This window comes from Cottoperca gobio, chromosome 22, assembly GCF_900634415.1.
Source record: "Cottoperca gobio chromosome 22, fCotGob3.1, whole genome shotgun sequence".
Lineage (NCBI taxonomy): Eukaryota > Metazoa > Chordata > Actinopteri > Perciformes > Bovichtidae > Cottoperca > Cottoperca gobio.
In genome coordinates this window covers 4,365,427-4,387,252 of record NC_041376.1, presented here as the reverse complement: position 1 = coordinate 4,387,252, position 21,826 = coordinate 4,365,427, and the positions used below count along the sequence as shown (strand labels likewise).

The 21,826-nt window shown below is 39.9% G+C and overlaps 1 protein-coding gene across 1 annotated transcript; it reads right to left on the bottom strand.

Moving 5' to 3' along the window:
- Positions 1 to 9,540: 9,540 nt before the first annotated feature.
- On the bottom strand, positions 9,541 to 14,407 carry crip1 (cysteine-rich protein 1). The gene is made up of 5 exons (XM_029461466.1): positions 14,215 to 14,407; positions 10,553 to 10,647; positions 10,147 to 10,204; positions 9,821 to 9,865; positions 9,541 to 9,684 (listed from the first exon to the last, which is right to left on the bottom strand). The coding sequence occupies exons 1-4, from the start codon at positions 14,252 to 14,254 to the stop codon at positions 9,828 to 9,830; spliced, it is 231 nt and encodes a 76-aa protein (XP_029317326.1). The 5' UTR covers positions 14,255 to 14,407; the 3' UTR covers positions 9,541 to 9,684; positions 9,821 to 9,827.
- Between the last annotated feature and the right edge of the window lie 7,419 nt (positions 14,408 to 21,826).

Sequence of the window (21,826 nt, the reverse complement as noted above, 5' to 3'; positions counted from 1 at the left end):
AAACCTGGGTCTATGCACAGACTGTGTGTGTCTGTGGACATATTGTTAAAAGTGTGTGTGTGTGTGTGTGTGAGAGAGAGAGAGAGAGGTTAAACTGTACGCCAGTCAATGAAAAAAAAAAAGACTGTTCAAATGTTTGGTATGTTAATTTATATTTCCTTTTTATTTTTGGGCTTGTCTTGAGGTTCTCGTTGGGGGGGGGAAAGTTGTCGTCATGAAAACGTTTTTTGAACTGTTTTAAAAAAGCAGAATTATGGATGAAATTCGAGGCGGTCGACACAAACACACAGCTGTAAACGTTCCTCGTTTCATCCAGTCGGTTAAGGGAATTTTAAGGGGACAGAAGTTTTATTTAGCTAAAGATTAGAAAAATATATATGAATGAAATTCTATGTTTGCATACTTTCTATGCTATTTTCATATATGGGGTTCACACTAATGATGAAAAACAGAAAGGAATCTCAAGTGCTTTTTACTACAGTGTAACTTATTTGTTTCAATTTGATTTTTACCACCTGTGTTTTTAGTAATTATTTACGAAGCACTGTATATTAAAGTTTTAAAATATTCACGGAGCTGTTGAAAGTGTCATTTTTTTATTTATTCCCATTATTATAAAAAGCCCTTTCAAATCAAAGTGATGGTGAGATGAAGCAGCACAAGGGGGCAGCATTGTTGCAGCAATTGAAACGCAGGAGTTCCTGCAAAGGCCAGAAGGGGGCGCTGTTGTAACACCAGCTGAGAGACAACTGCTTTTCTTTGTTTGTGGGAGACTTCACCTCCTTCTGGTTAACACACAGTGGTTTAATGGGTTAAAAGTGTCGAGTTACATTTAATTATGTACCAAAAGAAATCACAAGATTGTCTCAGAGGGCTTTACAATCTGCACACAAAAAGCTAATTATGGGTACATTTGTCTACTGAACAGATTCCACTCTTACTAAGGTTATGCATCTGATTTTATTACATTTAATTCTCTTTATTTATGAGAATAATTCCATTTGTTAGTGTGGCAGTGTGAGTCGGCCAGCTCGTCTTCTTTCTTGTCCTTTTTACGTTGCATCTCCAGCATGTTGTGTCCTCATGAATATCATTAAAGCTGTTCTAACTTAAAATACACTCATCATAATGGCTTCAATCCAGATATGGAGCTTCAAGAGAGAGAAGCATCCAATTTAGCCTGATGGAGGCGTAATTAATTTGCTCTTTTTGCCTAAAATAATGTCTGGCATTCGGTCATTCAGTAATATTATCCATCTTGTTCTCATTGAACACTATTTTATTGCCCAAATGTTGATTAATATTGGAAAAGTTCTCGAAAAAGTCACAATTAGATATCCTTTAAAGCATAAATCAATAATTTGATATCTGACTCAAGATCTTTAATGTCATCATACATATCTCTGGTAACTAAAGTTCAAATTGAAGCTGCCAACATTCAAAGTTGCCTCGAACACACCTTAATGATGATATGCTGTTCTTACTGCATGAGTGAGTGTGAGTGTGTGTGTGAGTAATCTCTGACACTACTGCACCCATCAGCCTGATATTGTTTGTGCTCATTTATGACTGTATGCTCAAGGACGTCTCGTGGTTGCAGTGATTCTCGTTAACTGCTGACTGCTGCAGGACACACAGCAACATTTAACATTGATTACAAACTGCTTTACATAAACTAAATATAAAACAACATACAACTTCAAAATGAATCCTGTATCTTTTATTATGCCGCCAACAACTATAGATGATAATGGAGGCAGACACACCTGGCGGAGATCTACTGAGCGTACTTGTCTTGTTGCTTCTGTGTTGTTTTGCTTCTAGACTTGTCGTATTTGTACTGCCTGCTGTGTTTATACCGCCGTGATGAAGCAGTTACAGTGTGGAAAATGTAAAGTAACTGCCATGTCTGTGTGTATCTGTCCGTGTAGGACGGTTAAGAGATAATAACTGTAGTGCAAGTCGGTTCTGACGGTGGAGATGAAATGAGGGGAACTGCCAACTCCCAACAGCACCGGGGCGAAGCAGCAGGGCAATCTGGGGAATGCAACAAAGAACAGCATGCGACTCAAATGTGTCCTGCCGTACTCTTTTCGCTTGTTCCAGATCGTGGGAGGAGGAGGAGGAGGAGGAGGAGGAGGAGGAGGAAGACAAATAGGTGGGATGGGATTCGCACAAGGGAGGAGAAGGAACCCTGAGTGCAAAAACACGACTTTATCTAACAACCGTACAGCTGGAGAAACTTAGAGATCAGAGCGTCCTAGAGGATTTCAATGGAAAACACTGAATCACAAAATTGCACAAAAGCTCATTGGCATCCATCTCTCAACGTCGTTTGAGTTTGAGAAATGGCAACGTTTACATTTAGAAAAAACACTTCTGAGACATTCCTCCAGCTCCACGATAACTTATATATGCACTGGTATTGCAGAGCATCCATCACACGGACACACGGAGAAGACCACAGGTTATTTTTCACAGCCATCGTACAATTAAAGTGTCTACAAATCCCTCGAGGCTCAGACAACATGTGTCGAGAGACAACGTGGAACATTGTGGCCAGGTGCTGTGAGAACAAGAGAGTGTGTAGGAGGTAGAGAGAGGAAATGAATGTGGGGGGTTTTTTTTTTGTTCATGCCCCTTTTTACTCATCAACCTGTCATTATGCTCAACCTCGTTATGATACTGTCTATGCCTGGACATCAGAGTCCAACAGGAGGTGTGATAATGAGGACAATATCCTGCCAAAAGCAGGAGGTGGTATCTGCCACAGTCTATAAAATGTGTTAGAAATAACACTTATTAAAATGTCCCAAAACTCAAGGCTTTTTTCTTTTCTTTTCTTTTTTTACATTGTTTGCCGTGCGAGCAAAGTGACTCAAGAGATGACGAGTTGGTCCAGACTGAAATATCTCAACAGCTATTGGTACACATATTGATATTCCCGAGATGATGCATTGTAATAACTCTGGTGATCACTTCGCCGTCAGGTTTGTGACTAATGCTGCATTCAGGTGCTCCTCGGATGAGTGGGGAAAAGATCTTTAAGTCGTAATGTGGAAACAACATGGACGCTCCAGAGAATGTGTTGTATTTTATTGCTCATTTGGTTTAAACAACACGTTGATATCTGTTTATATTATCTTTAAATTTGACTTGTTGCTGCACCAGCTATTCCCTAAAACTACAAACATATTGCTTTACCTGACTTGTTATCAGGGTTATGCTAATAAATAACTTTTCTAATCAAATACAGCTCACTCTACGTGGACAGCAACTAACGGTTTCAAAGCTGACTTTCTGAGGTGGTGTTTCTAATCCATCTAATAGTTGAGATATTTCAGTCTGGAACGAGAATGAATACAATAATAGGATAATCAGAGAACACAATGATCAGTTTTTAACATCAAGCCATGAGACACTTAATCAACAGGGAGAGGAGAGTGTAACGTTCACAACTGTGTGAACTAGCGCTGGTGTTTCATTGCACTGTAATAAGGAGACCCTTGTTATTGAATCCTAATTGGACGAGAACAGAGTTTACCAGACTCTTACCCTTTTGGCTAAAACAGGGTGATAAAACATGATTGATGCACCAAGATGTTTTTCAGAGATCCATACGCAGACTCAGAGGCCTGGCTGTCTCATTATCTTCCCCAGCGCAGAGGCTTCCTCCTGGGCTTGGAGTCGCTGATGGCTCCCCTCTCTGTGTGTGTTTAGTGGGAGCTGGCTGCCATACAAATGCTTATGGCAGCAGCTCAAATTAATTTTTTTCAGCACACAAACACACTGGATCCTATTTAGCAATTACAACGCCAGAGGGCCTATTTATACACATGTGCTGAGACTGAGCGCCGCAGTGGAAACTGATACATCCAGCAGCACTAATCAACTGCAGCCCAGTAATGGGAAATGAGACGGGAGGGAGGGAGGGAGGGTAGGAAGACAAAAACAAAGGAGGTGGTGCGATGAAAGGGGAAAACTAGGTCAAAAGAGATCGAAGGAAGGAATCAAAGGGTGATAGATAGATTGATGGATACAGGGAGGGAGGTAGATGGATTGATAGTCTATGTTGGCAATGCTTGTAAAGTTCCACGGTGTGCTGATTGAAGCTGAGGTTATTGTCCAGTGTAATGCCAAGGTATCTGGAAGGCTCCACCACCTCTACATTATCTTTGATGGGGGGCCATGTATATTCAATTACAGAAATGAGGACCAGATTCCACCACAACGACTGTCTGGTCATCTGCCACAAATTAAATTCTGCCAGAGCCTCTGGATTTATACGTTCAGCCAGACTCCAAACAGGACGCTGGGGGAGACTTCACGGCGATGAAAGCGCACCCCGAGTTACCGTTTCTGAAGACAGGGAGGTGGTGCCGGTTTTCTGAATTTCACACACTGGATTTTATTTAGCCTGAGGGGTTTTAGGGATGCTGATAGGAGGGTGGAGGTTACAGTATGGATAGATAGTGTCCTGATAACACTCTTACGAACTGGACCTTTAAAGGGGATCATTCAACATTTTGGGAGAAACGCTCAGAGTTAGGGCCTTTATACGTGGAGGTCAATGTATATTTTTTTAATTGTTGTGTTTTTCATGAATACCTTCACACAGAAGACTATTACACATTTGTTTTCCCCGAAACAAACATAGCCGAGGGTTATGAGTATACTTATGATGATTATAAAACAACAAGATGGAGGCTCTGCAGTCCGAACTTTAGATGAGAGTGTTGATACCACTGTCATGTCTGTAGGGTAAATAGGAATAGTTAGCTTAGCTTAGCACAAAGACTGGAAACAGGGGGGAACAGCTAGCATTGCTCTGTCTGAACAAAATCTACATACCAGTATCTCTAAAACTCACTTATTAACACATTGTACCAAATGGGACATAACACAATGAGCTTTACAGGTGCTATCGATGGATCTTTATTGCATTTTCACAGAGCTAGGCTAGCTGCTTACACCTGTTTCTAGTCTGTGTGCTAAGCTATGCTAACTGGCTGCTAGCTGTAGCCTTATATTTAATGTTTAAATATTTTATTATAGGAATTATTAGAGAAAAGTCTTTAAAAATGAAAATAATTGTATGCAGATGTTTTTTGTTCTCTCCTATCCCATTAATAATTTTGTGACCCTTTACATTTATATACGGTTTAAGTCTTAATTGCAGTTTCCCGAAGCGGAAGCGATCTTGTATTTTGATTTGACAACCTTGTAATTCAACCTCAGCTGAATTACTGCTATCAAAGCAAAAATAAATACATTCTTAATACTACATATGTAAAAAAAAACTCCTCTGACATTTGCATTAACAGTTAGTAACAATTATTTTTTAAGTCATTTTAAGTGTAGTCTTTTAAGTGAGTGAAAAGTATATGGTGGATTTCCTGTTCACGGCTTACTTTTTAACGCTCTGAAATTAAATTAACAAGTTTTTCCAGAGTGGAAACTCTTAAAGTCGACCGCGTGTGCACAGACTGGTAAATGTAAAGATCATTATCGCAAAAGAACTTTATTATTTTAAGTGGTTTACTTTAGAAAGTTCAATCTTCTAAGAAAAGACAGATGTTGAAAATGATAAAAGCCTGTTGGCAGAGGCATGTGTGTGTCCATATTATGGGACAAAATGGGAAGAGGTGATTTTATGAGTTCCACGATTTCACACATGTGATACAGTTTAAAGTCCTCACCGTTAGCCTTGAGGATATGAAGTATTCTTCAGTCTCGCCTATTGTCTGTTAGAAAAGCAGGAAGACCTGAAATGCTGTCGTAATCTCTTAAACAGCCGACAGTTTAGATCCTCTTTTACAGGACAGGCAAGTTCTGCAGTGGAAGTACACACATTAACAATAAAAAGAAGCCTAAAGCTTGAGTAGGCAATTTATTTTAGAAGTATTTTTTGTCATATGTGTTGAAATTCTCTATCCTAGCTGCGGCTGTGAGGACCTACCTGCCTTAGACTTTCTTGTTGTCTGTCATTTTCAGGGTTGTTTTTGACAGGCTCTTGCTGTGTGTGTGTGTGTGTGTGTGTGTGTGTGTGTGTGTGTGTGTGTGTGTGTGTGTGTGTGTGTGTGTGTGTGTGTGTGTGTGTGTGTGTGTGTGTGTGTGTGGCTAATCCTTACTCTCTTTAAGTACCACAGCAAAAATAAGTATTGGAATGAATTGTATCTTCTTTCATATTTGTGAGTTTCACCTCTTCACCTATTTCTTAAGCTTGACTTAAGAAATCAAGGCCACCCAGGTGTGCATGTATGCATGAGTTATAATAGCCGTGAGACACTTCAACACTTACTTTCCAGCCCTTAATAGGTTTATGAGTTTAATTTTACAGTTTCATGACTGAGGGGCCTCTGATTCATGCTGACACAGCAGGTCTTCAGCTTCCCTCTCCTCCTGCAAGACAGTAAAAAAAAAAACGGGTAACACTTCACTTTAAGTGCAGTGTAAGTCAACATAAGTGTTTTATAAATGTGCTCGCTGCCTGCATGAAGCTTTCATTATGATCATGTCAGGAAATGATTCTCATTATGTCCCGACATCATGAACCAAGTATATGCTGTGAGACTATTAGGAGCCAGAAATATATCTTGATACCTACTGTAGGCCTATTAATGTCTTCAACATCAAACTGTGAACTTTATTAAAGCTGCAGGTTTCACACAAACATCTGGATGTGTCACCATGACAACCAAAATATTGGTATTTTCTTCCAGGGAGCGATATTTGTCTCAAAACTATTGTTATCAGAGAAGGAATCTAAACACACTCCACCACACAATCAACCCCCTCAAACCTGCGACATGTTCCAGTTTATTATATCTGTCTTCCATGTAGAGATAAGGCTAACTATTTCATGTCCACTACAACAGACATTACAATTAAGACAACAACTTTAGTCTTTACTAACCAAACAAACAGTGTGTTTTTCTGCTTTAGCTTTGCAGTAACTGGGCGTCACTTCCCAGGAGCCATCATAATTTGTCATGCGGACAAATTATACGTGCGTCATTCCTCGAACCCGCACTGTTTTTGGTGAAAGTGAATGTTTTTGCACCCTCATCTTGGTGTTAGCTACAGAGACACCATAAATGATATAATATACCATAAAGGATTAATGCATAGCCTATATAAATGCACATGTCTTGTTACTGCACACTGATAATTTATTGTTTTAAATCTGTTTTATAACTGTGCTGCTGTCTTGGCCAGGGCCCCCTTGTATTAGAGATTTGGAATGTCAATGTGAATATATTCCTGGTTAAAAAAAGATTTTAAATAAATAAATTAACCATATAGTCTACATTAGTTTGTGGGGTTAAAGGTTACATAAAAAAAAATAGCCATGTTCCTTGTTTAAAAACAAGTCAGCAGGAAATTCAATTTTTTTTAACCAAATAGAAGTCAATGTTAGCTTAATTAGCTAAATAGCTATAGTTGCTAAAACCAGCTAACAACAGTTGTAATTTGTCAGCTAAAATCCACGGTTGTCAGCTAATAACATTAAATATAAAAAGTTAGTTAATCAATTGACTGGTGACGATGTTAACTTTTTGCCGGGAACCTGTTAGCTTTAGCTTGTCTCTTTTAGCTCAACCATATGTTGCCATCAAGTAGCATAGCCCTACGGCATAGCCTACGTTGTTTGCTTTTTGTACAAACAAGGTTTTTGTTGTGTTAAAATCAGCCGGAGATTGAGTTTGTTCTCAACCAACTTGGAGTAAACGTTAGCTTTATTAGCTACAACTGCATTTAACTACAGTTGTTCAAAGATGCTAGCAAGGGTTATTGTTTTAGCTAGCATGCTATATCCTGCTTCTATTTTAAATCAAAGTTCCATTGTTTTAAAATTACTAAACGGTTTTGTTTGTTTCTACAGCATTATAGGAGTATATTTTTGTTCCTGTAGTCTATTGTAATTTAATTGAATGGATCTTTAAATACCCAAGTTCTATAACAGCCACAAAATAATGAGTTCTCGCAACACAATATTTACACAATGCATGAACAAGTTACATTGCCAAACATCCTCTGCATGTTTTCATCAGTTGCCTCAGTGTCTGTGGCCTTGATCGTGATTTTCCTGCGACAGTGAGCGCCTTTGTTGCAGAGGTGGGGGGGGGGGGGGGGGGGAGGAGTGACAGCCAGACAGACGGACACACTGGCTGTCTGTTGGGTCTTGTTTGTGTCTGTTGCCATAGCAACTGTCAGGCTGGGATGGCAGAGGCATGGTGGAGGGTGGCGGCTGCTACGTGATTCATGGACAACGAGGGCGGCCGTGCAGAGAAAATGTTTGGCAATGGATACCAAAAAAACCATAGAGGAAGCATCTGGTGGATCTGCAAAGACTCAGCTGCTCCGGCTAACCACAATGCAACAGCATGTGCATGACTTATGATTTCCTATGCATTGCTAAAAAACATTGTACGATGTTTTGAGCAACATCAACTATAATAAACATTGCTGCTACTAAGATTGAACGTTTATTCTTGACCTTGGAAAGACACCACAAAGTCCATTTAGTAGCCTCATCAGATGGAGTTTGTCCAGTTGGGAGCTGTAGATGTTAAAATTTCCATTTTCTCCGCATGGTTTCCAAGGTCATAAATTAACTTTCAACCACCGTGCCCAACATGGTTATAACATCAGGGCCTGTATGTTTCCTCGACTATTGATTTGTGTTTTTGGTTTAGTTTAGTTTTGGTTTTGAGATTCTGTTGTTCAGTCTCATCTAACATGTTTTACATCCATATTGGGGAAAAAAGTGTTCTCACTTTAATATGCTATCCTGTAGATTGTTGTGTTTTTGTACATTATTAAATAAATTAAATGAAAAACAAATCAAAAAGGGGGGTCCTGGTTGTGTCATCACCCCACACTCGTCTTGTGTTTCCTGTCTCTCTATGTAAATAGAATTTCAACAAATATGCCTAAATTGCCTACCCTAGCTTTAGGGAAGTTACTGTTCATGGTCTCCACGTTAACCCCTCGGCCACCAGGGCCCTCCTCATACCTCTTACACCCACCAAAGAAATCTCAAATTTAGGCTCATGGACCTTAAGAAGCTCCATCACAAATGGGCATGCTCCATGTGCTGATGAAAATCACGTGATTCCACAAAAAGACCAACACAGACCAATGTTTTGCCAATTTTACGACACCATTTTGCTTATGGTTAGGTGAAAAAAACTTGACTTTTATTGTCCTCTAAGTTAAAAAAAGGTTTTATGTCATATTACTGCAAAAATGTAATTTAGTCTAATGTGATAAAGTATGAAAGGTTATGTAACCAAACATAAAGCTCAAGGGCTTAATGGTCTAAAAACCTTGGAGTTGTTATATTCATGTCAGCAGCAGTCAGACATGTTGTTGTTTTTAGCAGAAATAAATCTTTTGCCAGCCATTCCCATAAATTATGGGTTGAAATGGAAAGGAAATGCAGATTGAATTACACATTGGCACTAAATACAAGTGAACGTCGTGATTGGCAAAGAAATAAGATTTTCATTCAGAATAAATAAAACAAAAATGACACAAATTTTAAAAGAGTTTAATCAGATTGTCCACTTTGAGAACAGGAAGAGACAGGAGCACAACCACTCCATTACTGTATCAGGGGAACACACAATCCTCTTCAGAAACCCAAAGACATGAAATAAAAACACGGGCACGTTGAACCTGATGATAAAGCAGAGCAGACACACATGAGGCAGGGCAAGGCACTAGGGTGGATTAGCTTAAATTCAAACGTCATTGTTCGTCGACATAAACAAATACATGCAAAGTATTTGGTGAATGAATGTGTGCACACTACCTGCTTATTAATATTTGTGGCTCTCGGTTCCACCATGTCCGAATCCTGCGAGGGAAAGAGGCAGGAAAGAGTTACATCAGTAAACTAACATTAACAGGAACAAGACTTTTTTAAGTGAAAGAGAAAAACTTCTTCTTTCAGATAAGAGTTTAAAGAAATGCTACCATTTATGTACGGACTGGTTTATTGCGTTTAGTGTGAACCCATCAGGGGACACCGTGTGGTCTGATAGGACCGTTTACAGCCTCGACACAATCAGCTACAGAACATTATCCTCACAGGCCAAGAGTCTTACGAGCAAAGGTGACTGAAGGGACCATGCTTACCTCCAGGTCCATACAGTGCAGCGTAGCAGGGGTTGTGACAGTATGGCTTGCCTTCACGCTGTAAGAGGGTGTATTGGACATATCAAAACATGTAAAATATTAACAAAGTGTTGATGTTACATGTAAAGTCTAGTTTAATCGTGTGAAGGACCCGCGTCTCATCTGTTCTGCACATTATTCTCTCGAACTCTGTGATGAATATTGAAAGGTATGAAAGGTTTACTTCTTCTTCTTCTTCTTCTGCTTATTCTTGCACAAAAATGTTGAAAGTCAAACTTAAATTCTGTGAAATCAATATCAGAGTGGATTTCAATTTGATGACGTGCCATCTCACCTAAACCCTGTGTACATTATCAGAGATGACAGGATATTCTTGTATGTATTGTATGTATATCAGGTGTCTCACCGATGCGTGTGAGCCTGCCGTGAGCGTCTTGCTGCACTTCATACACTTCAGACAGGGCCTGTGCCAGTCTTTGCCCAGGGATGTTACCTTTTCGGCTACAAAACACACATAAAAAGTTCAATTAATCACCAAGGCCTTGAACCTCCACCACAAAGAGAAATCATATCTTCGCAGATCATTTTGAGAACATTGTTTGGGAGTGGTGCTTGATCCGCCCTCATAAACTCTGATAAAGAACATCTTTATCTGCAGGGCGCAGTGGGGAGGAACTCGACCAGACAGTCTTGAGTTTCAGATCCTTAATGGAGGTAGATGGACGAAGAGTTTAGACGGCTTTTGAGACTTGTCACACGAGCAATACATCTGGCAAATAATCTATTTGCGCAGATGCAGTGAATGCAAAGAGGGCGAGGACAGGAAATGATGAAAATAGAGGAAATGCTACCGTGAACTGAGGTAAACATGTCTGAAAAACACAAGTAATTCCAGAAGGACAGCTGATGATTGAATATAACTCAGATGAATCTCTGCTGACCTCCAAACCTTCCCACATAATTTGGAGATGACATATTTCCTCTCTAAATATAGCCTGATGTGGCATGAGATTACGCAACAGGCAGCGGAAACAGGGAAAGCGTAGCAGGGCAAGGTCAGCCTCTCAGGCAGTGGCATGAAAACATTTCAGCACAATATAGTGGAGCTTGTTTCACCCAAAATAATTACTGTATTCATCTTCAAATAACAAAGTAGTGGACTGAACAAACACGTCTGACCAACGAGTAAAGAAGGAGAGCTTCACAGTTAAAGTTGAGTACTCAGTTGCGATGACGCACTTTAATGTTGTTTTACTCTCGATTGTATGTGGATCTGATAAAGCATATTTTTTTTGTGCACAGGCTATTTATTTTACCTCAAGATATGAGAATAAATGGGGCGTGAGAAACACGAAGACAATCCGATCTGCTCTCTGCATCAAATCGCGCTGGACTGGAGCATTATGGAGTCAGTCAATATACACAAACACACACAAATCTGAATGGAAAAACACACTGTGAGGGATGTTTAAACTATTCACTCCCAAAAAAGATCCATGGAGAGGTTGTATAACAGTTTGTTAAGCTAAAAAAAGAGGCTAAGAATGCAGTCCGAAGCATTCAGAGTTGAGTGAACCTTTAAGATTGAAGTTTTAAATAAATAGTTTCACATCTATGGGAATAAATGTAGGAATTTTCTCTTTCTGGCAAATCTCTGGATATGTGTGAACGCACCAATAAAGCTACTGTAGCAGCCGGTTAGCATAGCCTAGCATAACAACTGGAAAAATAGGGAAAACCGCTAGCTTAGCTCTATCCAAAGGCAGTTGTGTATTAATTATTGAGCTTTTGATGCGCTTGTATGGCGTTTGTTACCATCGGACAGACCAGCGAGGGTTCACCAGGCTAGCTGTGTCCCGTTGTCATTTTTTTTTTGCTGTTTTGTGAGCAATGCTAGCTTGTTCAATCAAGTTTCCAGGCAACGTTGAACCTCGTGACCTGAAACTGTCACCTCGAAGCGAGGGTCAAAAGGACAGAGGGTGTCTTACACTGTACATATTGTAAAGCCCCCTGAGGCAAATTTGTGATTTGAGGCTATATAAATAAAATTGACTCGACTTGACTTAATTTGTGCTAAGCTAAGTTAACTGTAGCCCTATATTCTTAGTCGATTAGTTCAACATCACTTACTTATCTGCCGGTAACTACGTAAATATGAAGCTCCCGAGAGCTTTGCTTAGCATGAGCAGAGACTGGCTCTGTCCAAAGGTAACACAATCTGCAGCTTCTCTGCATGTATTTTCTTAATTTGCTGTATCGGGGACGTTTTCTTAGCGTCAACCTCTATAATGTAGCGACCAGGTGCCAGACTGAAAGCACACATCCAACAGGAAGAAAAGAAAATGGCAGAGACGAAACGTTAAGACAGATGAGCTGCAAAAGAGACGGAGAGAGAGAGAGAGAGAGAGAGAGAGAGAGAGAGAGAGAGAGAGAGAGAGAGAGAGAGAGAGAGGATGGAGGAGTGGAGCAGTGAGGTGTGATGGACACAGTGTAGGAGCAAGTTTATAGAAGAGGTTTGGGGGGGGGGGGGGTTGATGCAGGCAGTTTAGGATAATGATGTTTCCACATAAAGGATACAAAGCTTTTCCTCTCTGCTATATTTTAGAAAAGAGCATATTTTCTTTGGTCGGCTTGTTCGGGAGTGAAACAAATTGGTTTGCTTGTTTTGGCCAGATGGGGAAAGTTTATCCATGGAAAGGAAGAACGGGAAGCAAAGCTCCCCGGTCGCACGGTCAATTCATCTGACTGACAGTCCAAAGACTAGGCCTTGTATTCTGTATTAGCCATCAGCCTCTGTGCGTCTCCCTGGAGAAGATTTACTCTGTTGCTGTACTACTGAGCTGCAGACAATGTGGTAAATGCATTAAGACACAGATAAAATGGAGCTGTCCCTTTCCTCCCCGGATGCAGTAATTGCTCCTTGTTTTGATGGCATCCTCATGAGACTGAACTAGAAGGGATGGAGCCGGATTGCAGGGAAGAAGAAACCTGCTTCCTCTGCTGCATCGAGTCATTATTCATGTCGCTCATCAGGAAAGACATACATACATCCTAAACTCCAAAGTAACTTGATAACAAGAAAGCTTACAGAGTGCAGTAATCTTTTGAGGCAATGGAGCATTAATCTGCACAAATTAAAACATATGAATAAAGAGGGTAGACTGACTCTATTCCCATTTTCTGCTACTTTCTACTTCAATTTCAGAGTAAAATATTGTACTTTCTTGTCTTATTTTACATCGAAAACTTGCATACAATATGATGCATTATAGATTAGTACCCAAAAGTACAGAAGGCAGTTAAAATGAGCTCCTCCTCAACAAACTACAACATTAAAGTACTGCTTACATGTTAATGCATCAATGGTGGAAGAAGCATTCAGGTCATTTAATTAAGTAAAAATAGCAGTGTAAAAGTACAGAAGCATTATCAAGAAAAAGTACTTTACTAAGTTCAAAAGTATTGTACATATACTCAAGTAATTACAAGTTTAATGTATTTCTGCTACTTTCTATTTATACTACACAACATTTCAGAGGGACATGTTGTACTCTTTACACTTATTTCACAATGATAGTTACTGATTACTTTACAAATTATGATTTTACATACAAAATATCAATACATGTATGTGATATCATGATGCATTATTTATTAAAATACCCAAAAGTACATAAAGCAGTAAATAATTAGCATAACACAAAATACTAGATGTTATAATATAACAGTGGCAGGAGTCACTCTGCACAACCAGTACTTTTTAAACACTATGTTGCTGACACTGCACAATTTTTTTATGCATTCAAATAATTTATTCAATAAAATAAAAATATGTATTTTGGAATATTAATTTGTTATCGTTCCTAACAGGTTATTTAATATTTTTTTCGTATTTCGTATCAATTTAAAAAGCCTGCTTGCACTCATGTGCTCGTCAGTCTGTAGGTTAAATTCAGTTTCCTGTTTCCTCGAGTTGTGCAAGAAAGTCACGAACTTTTCATTAACCAGGAAACACGATATTCTGTGCATGTCAAAAACAAAAACAAAAATAATGAGAGCATATCTTACCAAAGTAAACTTCCTTATCGCATTTTGGACACTTTGGCATTTTGTTGCAGCTGTATGTGTTTAGTTTACCGGAGAGAAAACACGGTAGGTATCCTGCTGTGGCTGAAGTGTGACTGCAGCTGTACCGACTCGCCCACCTGTTGTATCTGAATGACCACGCCTCGCTGTGAAGTGCAGATGTGCGCGTCCTGCTTTTATAGCACCGAGGAAATAGTTCATCTGAAACTTTTTCTTTTTTTTTTCTAACAGTGGGAGAGGCCTGTACTGAGTCTGTGTGAGTGCACGTGCACAACACATCACATTGGGCCACTGAAATTAAAGAATTAAACTAAACTCTTCCTCTTTTTAGCGGTCATGATTATGCACACAATTGAAAAAAATACACATCAGACATTTTTCTATTCAAAGCAAAGTCATGCAATATGTCTTACAACATGTATGGAGTTGATACTGCACAGTAAAATAAAAAATGTTTGGTATTTATTTGTCATGTTTTATCACTGTGAGTATGCGTGCAAACTGCTGGATCAATTACGTAATCAGATAATCACTGAGCATTTCATTCTCTCATAGTCATTTATCTTCACAACGCCTGCAAAGCTCCTCTGTGGAATAAACACTGAATAATTAATGCTCCGTAAAAGTCTTTCCTTTGTTCTTCTTATTCAATTGTCTTTTGGCGACTTGACTTCACAACTTGCCAGAGTTCAGCTGCGTGCACCGACTATACTACATGAACCCTCTATTGCTATACGATTCAGCATCATGTTTATTCATCTTTATTCACCCAGCGCTGATTAAAGAACATGAGAGTAACATATATTAAAACCACATATTCCACAATAAAACGTGCCAAAGTAAGGTTGCGAAGCTGCCAAGTTGTAATCCTTAATTATTTACCTTCTGTGTGAGTAAATGGACCTACCCTGCTGTCATAATCTACTTGATACATGACTCCATTGAATGGCAAGATGACCGACTTGATGATAAGTGAATCAACAAAGCTGGCAGTGACTGAACACAAACACACACACCTTCGGTCTGCCGTGCAAGCCTTATTTGTATGTGGTTGTAACTCTATATGTAGGCTATATTTATACAGACCTTTGGTAGATGACATTGACAAGATGACATTTTCATAGAGGCAAATTTCCATTTTTCTGTAATTTATATCCTCGTAATGAAAACTTTAAGAGACTTCGAGGGATTTACTTTAGTGTCCTGTTTAGTAGGTAACTCACCTGTAAATGTGGGCGTCCCATGTACTGATGCAGAGTCCTTTGCGCAGCGGCCCGGGTTTGAATCTGACCCGCTGCCCTATGCTGCATGTCATTCCCTCTCTCCCCCCTCTCCTGTCTATCTTAAACTGTACTATCATTGAACAATGATACTTAACCTGAACCACTCTAACTTGTCTTTAACCACACGTGCAGCGTGACTCTCGGGATGGCAGGATCATAATAAAGATTCAGCCTGGTGATATCCTGAGATCTGGTTCACAGTGACAGATTTACCTGCAGGTTTTCCTGTTTGGGGAGAGTCTCTAAGAGTCGAGAACCTCCTTGTAATTTTCTTCATGGGATGGTTTCCATTAAATTAGGGATTCCAGGCAGATGCTCTGCCCTCTGCAGATTAATCAGAGTGCTAATCTCTCCCAGTCACCCGGATCGCAGAGGGTCTCGCCTCAGCGGCCTTCTGCTACCGGGTCAGCTGGGCTCTTGTCCAGCCGGTGAGGTTGGCCCCCCGATGTCTCTGTTACTGCCTTGTAATTATATTTTTGCAGTGATCAGCCTGCCTCCCTTAAATTAGACATGATTAACATGGAGGTTTCATGTTCTACATCACTAATCAAGTACAGTGGGTACACACAAACTGCTACCACATGAAGACTTTAATGTGCACAGTGTACAGGAGAGACATGTAGTCTAGCAGGCTACTGCACACTTGTTGAGCCGTACAGGCAAAATAAGAGCATTTGGAGGGTTTATTGACATAGAATTTAAAATCTTGCATATAATAATTCATTTTATAGACTGATTCCACCTTTGTTTTTGACTTAGGATAATTACATTTCACAAACATTTGGCCAATACATGAATAAATAAAGGATTCAGTCTGACTGGATGTATTGCAGGCGGTGTAGAAGGGGGCTTTAAACAGAATTTATGTTGTTTACTTGGGCTCATTACATCAGTATTTCTAAACTCCTGCCCTCGGCCAAGCATCTAGTTTTTTGAGTTAAAAGAAATGTTTACCGCAAAATGCTTGCAAGCTAATGTAATAAACTTAATGCTTGTTTTTGTTCTGCAGTGCTTTGCAAAGCATTTCTGCTTCACAGGCATCACACTCGACCCAAAGAGCTGCACACTGAAACCTTGTAAAGCAATTTAATTCAGCAATGCTTGCTGGATCAAGCTCCTAATATTGGGAATGACCAATGATGTCATGTTTTCCTCCTAAGAGGAGAGTCACACAACTGTTTTATGCTCCATTTACATCATTGAAACACATCCAGACTGTGCGGTGAACTTTGACCTGTGATTTAGTTTGATCCAAAATGGTCTGACAGAGAGAGAGAGTTGGACGTCTGTAAGAGCAGCTACTGTGAGCTACTGTCAGATAAAGTGTGTTTCACATTTTAGGAGCCATAAATTCTGTAGCGTGACATTATAGCCTGCTACATCTATATACTTGGAAAGCATCAATCAGGAAATGAAGAGAAAATTAGAGAGGCCTCTGGATTATAAAATGAATGGAAAAGAAAAATGAACATAATAAATTTCATGACATGAATCTGAAAATAACCCGAACCATGCGAGCCATGTGAGCAGCACTGTTATTATAGGCAGTGATGGATCAGGGTCTGTTGTGCAGACCCACAACACAAGCAAAAGTGATCATGGAGTGAAGTAAAACAAGCCGTTGCGTGGTGTCGGCCATCACTCCTACAGATCAGGACCCAGAGGAGGGAGACGAGGATTGTTGCAGGAGGACATTGTGTCCGTTCAGTGAGGCGGCTGAGTCATAGAGGGGAGTGCCTAGAAACAAATAAATCTTACACAAAGATGCATTTATTGAAGATGTATTCAGTTTCACATGCATGTATATACTGCACATTCAGATATGTTAGCACATCGAGAAGAACATAAATCAAATGTACTCACAGACTCTCCATCGAGCGGCTATAATCAATACTTTTATTTTACTAACAATGGCTGATGTGACGTATGCAAAAAGGCGATGCTCGTAATTACAAACCCATAGAAGATGATCACCTGACTGCAGTTCGGCTCTATTGAGCATTTTATCTTCTTTCAGCTCAAAGTTGCTTCTTAAATCCCTCCTTCTTTTCTCCCCTAAGTGTCTTTAACTGATTGAAACGGCATGAAAAGCCCTGAAACAGGAGACGCAACAGTGAATATAAACTCCTTCTTCACAATCATTTCACGTTCATTTGATTAGGGACAAAAACAATTTAAATAGGGAATTGCAAAACAATTATTATTGATGCCATGTATCACAGCATTTATCTGAATGCCAGCTGTTTTCATTGCGCGGTGAGATCCTCGCAGGTTCTCTCAGACACACTCCAGGTTTTCCCAAGGTCACTGTCTCTTATCTCTGCTCGCCTTTGATGCTCCCATTACCTCACGCTGCACATTTGTTTCCCATGACTTAAATGAGACGGGGGGAAACACGGGAGCATCTGCGCTTCGTCGTGATTGGTCCTGCCCTGTAGGCGACCGTTGTCTGTGAGTTCTGTGATGATACGTTTATAATGAGAGGAAGAAAACTCTCTTCCCGAAAGACTTGATGATCCCTTCCAGGATGATGTGTGTGTTGTGTTGTAACCTGAAATAATTATCCTTTTTAAAAGGGTCATCAGGATTTCTTTCCAATACAACTACATTCTTTAGAGAATATCACATCAGCATGTGTAATATGGATCATGTCCGCACCACAACACTGTACGCTTTCATAAAGACTTACCTCAACTGCCCTCAGCATCATCATCACTCAACTGACATCACATCATCTCGGAGGCGTTCTTTCTCTTTCATCATGTGATCGCCCTCTGCTGAGTTTCAAGATAAGTGAGTAGTAAGTGTTGCAAGAGTGAATCCTGGTGTCATGATGAGCACGGGGAAGATTTTGTGAGCTTGCCGGCCTCTTGGCGCTGCAGAAGTGTTGCCATGTGTGGCCACCATCTTCTTTTTGATCCGCTCTCTCGGAGCAGTAATTTGTGCGACTTCAACTACTGTAATGAGGTCTCCGCAGGTCAGCTGCTTATTGAGCGGCTGCAAGGGAGTCGATCATCTTTGCACCGGCTTCCTGTGCAAAGTAACTAAAGTTATCAAATAAATATAGGGAAGTAAAAAGTCTAGTATGTGTGTATTTTTAGTAGAGTATAAAGAAAATGATACTTGTACAGTACTAGAGTAAATGTAATGTAATGTTTCCTGCAAATCTCCTTTGCATGTGAAGGTAAATTACGTTTAAATTCACCACAATATCAATGACAATCTTAAGGATTATAACTGAAATGCCTTTAAATGTCACATGTAGAGCACTTTGAATTGCCTTGTTGTTGAATAGTGCTATAAAAATAAACTTGCATTGAACACAGTTCTATTTAAAGAGAGGGGAGAGCATGCCCCAGATTGTAACCAGCAACCCTCTCCTCGCGAGTGTGTGTGTATATTTGTGATTCCTTTTCTTCCCATGGTTGCAAAGTGTCACCTAAATATTTCAGAGCCTCTGTGCAAGAAGTGGGAGACGAGCTCAAGCCATGTTTGACTTGGATGCCTTTCAGCTGTGGCCCCTCAATCTAAACAAATACTCTCATGTACACACACACACACACTTACACAGATCCGTGTACAAACACAGTTGGTCGGGGTAAGGACAGGTCAAGCATTTGAATCTTCATGGGAACTGTCAGGGGAGGAAAGACCAGATTGAGCACCATTGAGAGAAAAATGTTGCTGCAACAAAAAAGAATCCCTTGAAAACCAGTCAGATCGTACCAATTCAAAACAGCCAATCAAAACCGCTGCTTTACGGTAAACCATCGTCATTATGGCTCGTTTACTGCTGGCTCCAGCTCAACTATTTAGAAAGAAGGAGAAAAGGTCAAACAAATAAACACTGTGGTAAACTGCAATTTCCTTGGCAACTGGGTAATTGTTTGTCAGGGAGGTTGTGTTTGCTGCTAAGGCAACCGTGAGTTCCTCAATAACAGGAAATGAAGAGGCTTGCGTGTTTCTGAGCACACCTTGTGATCATTTCCTTTTAGAGACACGAAAGAGACGTCCCTGTCGTGTCTCTTCAAGTCAAATGTGATTTGTGAGAACACGGATATTGATTAACTCAGAAGGAACCCAACAGATTGGCATCAAGAATGTATCGCGGCTGTCCACCATGAACCGCGCATCACTTTGCAGCCACTATCTGCACCGTCTCAAAGTCAGATTTACAAAAAGATATTGCGGCAATAACATAACAGTGCACGAAGGGCCATAAAGTTTTGCAGCTGATTGCAATTATCCACGTGGCAAAGTATAAATGTTGCCAAAACAAAAGCTCTGAAATACGAGTTTGATCTTAGATTTTCTCTTTGCATACTAATACTGAATTAATACTACACAATTATAATAATATTAATGCTAATAATACGAGGTCTAACTAGCGCTACGCTGCAGTGAAACAGTTCCTTTCTCCACCTTTTGTATGAAAACAAGGACTTAAATGTTTAAATGTGGAACTCTTCTCTTGACAGGCGTCGTAACAGTGACTCAGCACAAAATACAAACAAATACAGACTCTGAAGGAAATCCAAGTATAAATGTAAAGTCGTTACTCTTAATTTAGTATCCAGCATAAATCTGTGAATTAAAATGTGTGCTTAAGTAAAACAAGTAGCCTGCTGCTTGCATGCTTTAGATAATATATGTTCCGCAGTAGAGCCTGTATATCATCAACATCTGGTTTTACCGTTGCAGCATTCGGCCTCGCTGGTTTCCCAAGAGCCCATTTTGTTCTGTAAGATTTGTTGCACATACGTGCCCCATTCATTGCACTGTAACCTGCGTCACGTAATTGGTTTTCTGACTGAGAGAGAAACATCATATTTCACTCTTAACTATGTGTTTTCTTGATCGCAGTCGGCGCTCAGTTTAAGTCTAATATTTTGATTGTTGACAGAAAGTTTGTGGTGATAAGCTGCTTTTATTCTCCTCGTCAACGTACTCCAAAGCTGCATCTCCGCTGATTTTTAGAACCACAGTTTTACAATATCAATTTAAATTCAGCCGACCTGGCTGGAAGTCATTAGCTGAATGGTAACCAGGCACACTGGATGAAACTTTAAGGTTGTTTCTTTTTAAATTCTCAAGTTTATGACTCCAATTTTCCACAATCAGACAATTTGCTTTATGTAGAATGGCTGTGGGACTGAAGTTGGGATATTATTTTGAATCAAAGCAAAGCAGTTTAAGCGGAGTAAGACTGTGGAAGAACACCACATGCTTTAATAGCTTTTAGTGGCATTTCTGTGTTTGCAGCACGGCTTCAAATAGTTTCCTGCTTCATTTTGCAAAGTGGCTTCTTATCATGCCTTTCTGTCTTATGTTATGTTATTTTATAGATTTATTATTATTACTCAATGCAGTTCCCTGCAACTCTACGGAATGTTTTAAGTGTCTTTCATTTCACTATTTGGCTTTTTCTGCAACTTTTCACTCTCATTCACATCCTTTTTGTTTTTCATGTGTCAATCATGTGTTTACAGTGTGTTGTCCTGCACCCAAGGAGCCAAAAATAAATAAACTAATGCAGCTTAAAATACTTGCATGGTTAAAAAATGATGTATTTTCTTATTGCCACTGCTTGGACACAGTTGCTTGAACAGCCTGCCATGCAGCTTTTTCCTCGGCCTACTCGCAATCCAGAGCTACGTAGATCACTGAATGAGAAAATAGAAATATGTCCAGCACTATTGGTTAAATATTTACACTTTGCTTGGCTTGGATATGGACTTCCTCCTCAACCTCAATAAATGATCAAAAGACACAATCCCCTCTTTGTTATGTCCACAACTTCTGCTGTGTACAGTCCGTAAATCAAGTTTCTCCTCTGCAGCCTTGAAGGCGACTCCCATTCACTGAAACCAGCAGAGCTCCTTCTTCCATAACCCTACATCTTCACTGTAGCTCAAACCACTGTTCACTGAAAGGTGTCCAATATCTCTTGAGCACGGTCCTGTTATTTAGCACCTGTTGACAGTCTCTCATGACTTTCCCTCTGGCACTTTCAAAACTCTGAATGTGTTAAGATTTCTGCTCATTAGAGCCCGATTTTGGCTGTTATAGCAACTTATGCTACTTTATGTCAGCACCTTTGGGCCCATTAAAGGTAAGAGAAATGTCCGCAGAGATATTTAATTCTTTTTTGGAACATAAATGGCGACAAGGTAATGCAAACATGGGAATTGCAGCTGCTAGATCAGGACTAATTTGTCAGTTTTGAGAAGCTCAGTGGGTCTCGTATCACCTCATTGTAGACTTGGCAGTCAGAACAATCACAAGTCTAAACGCATTTCCCACTGAGCAGC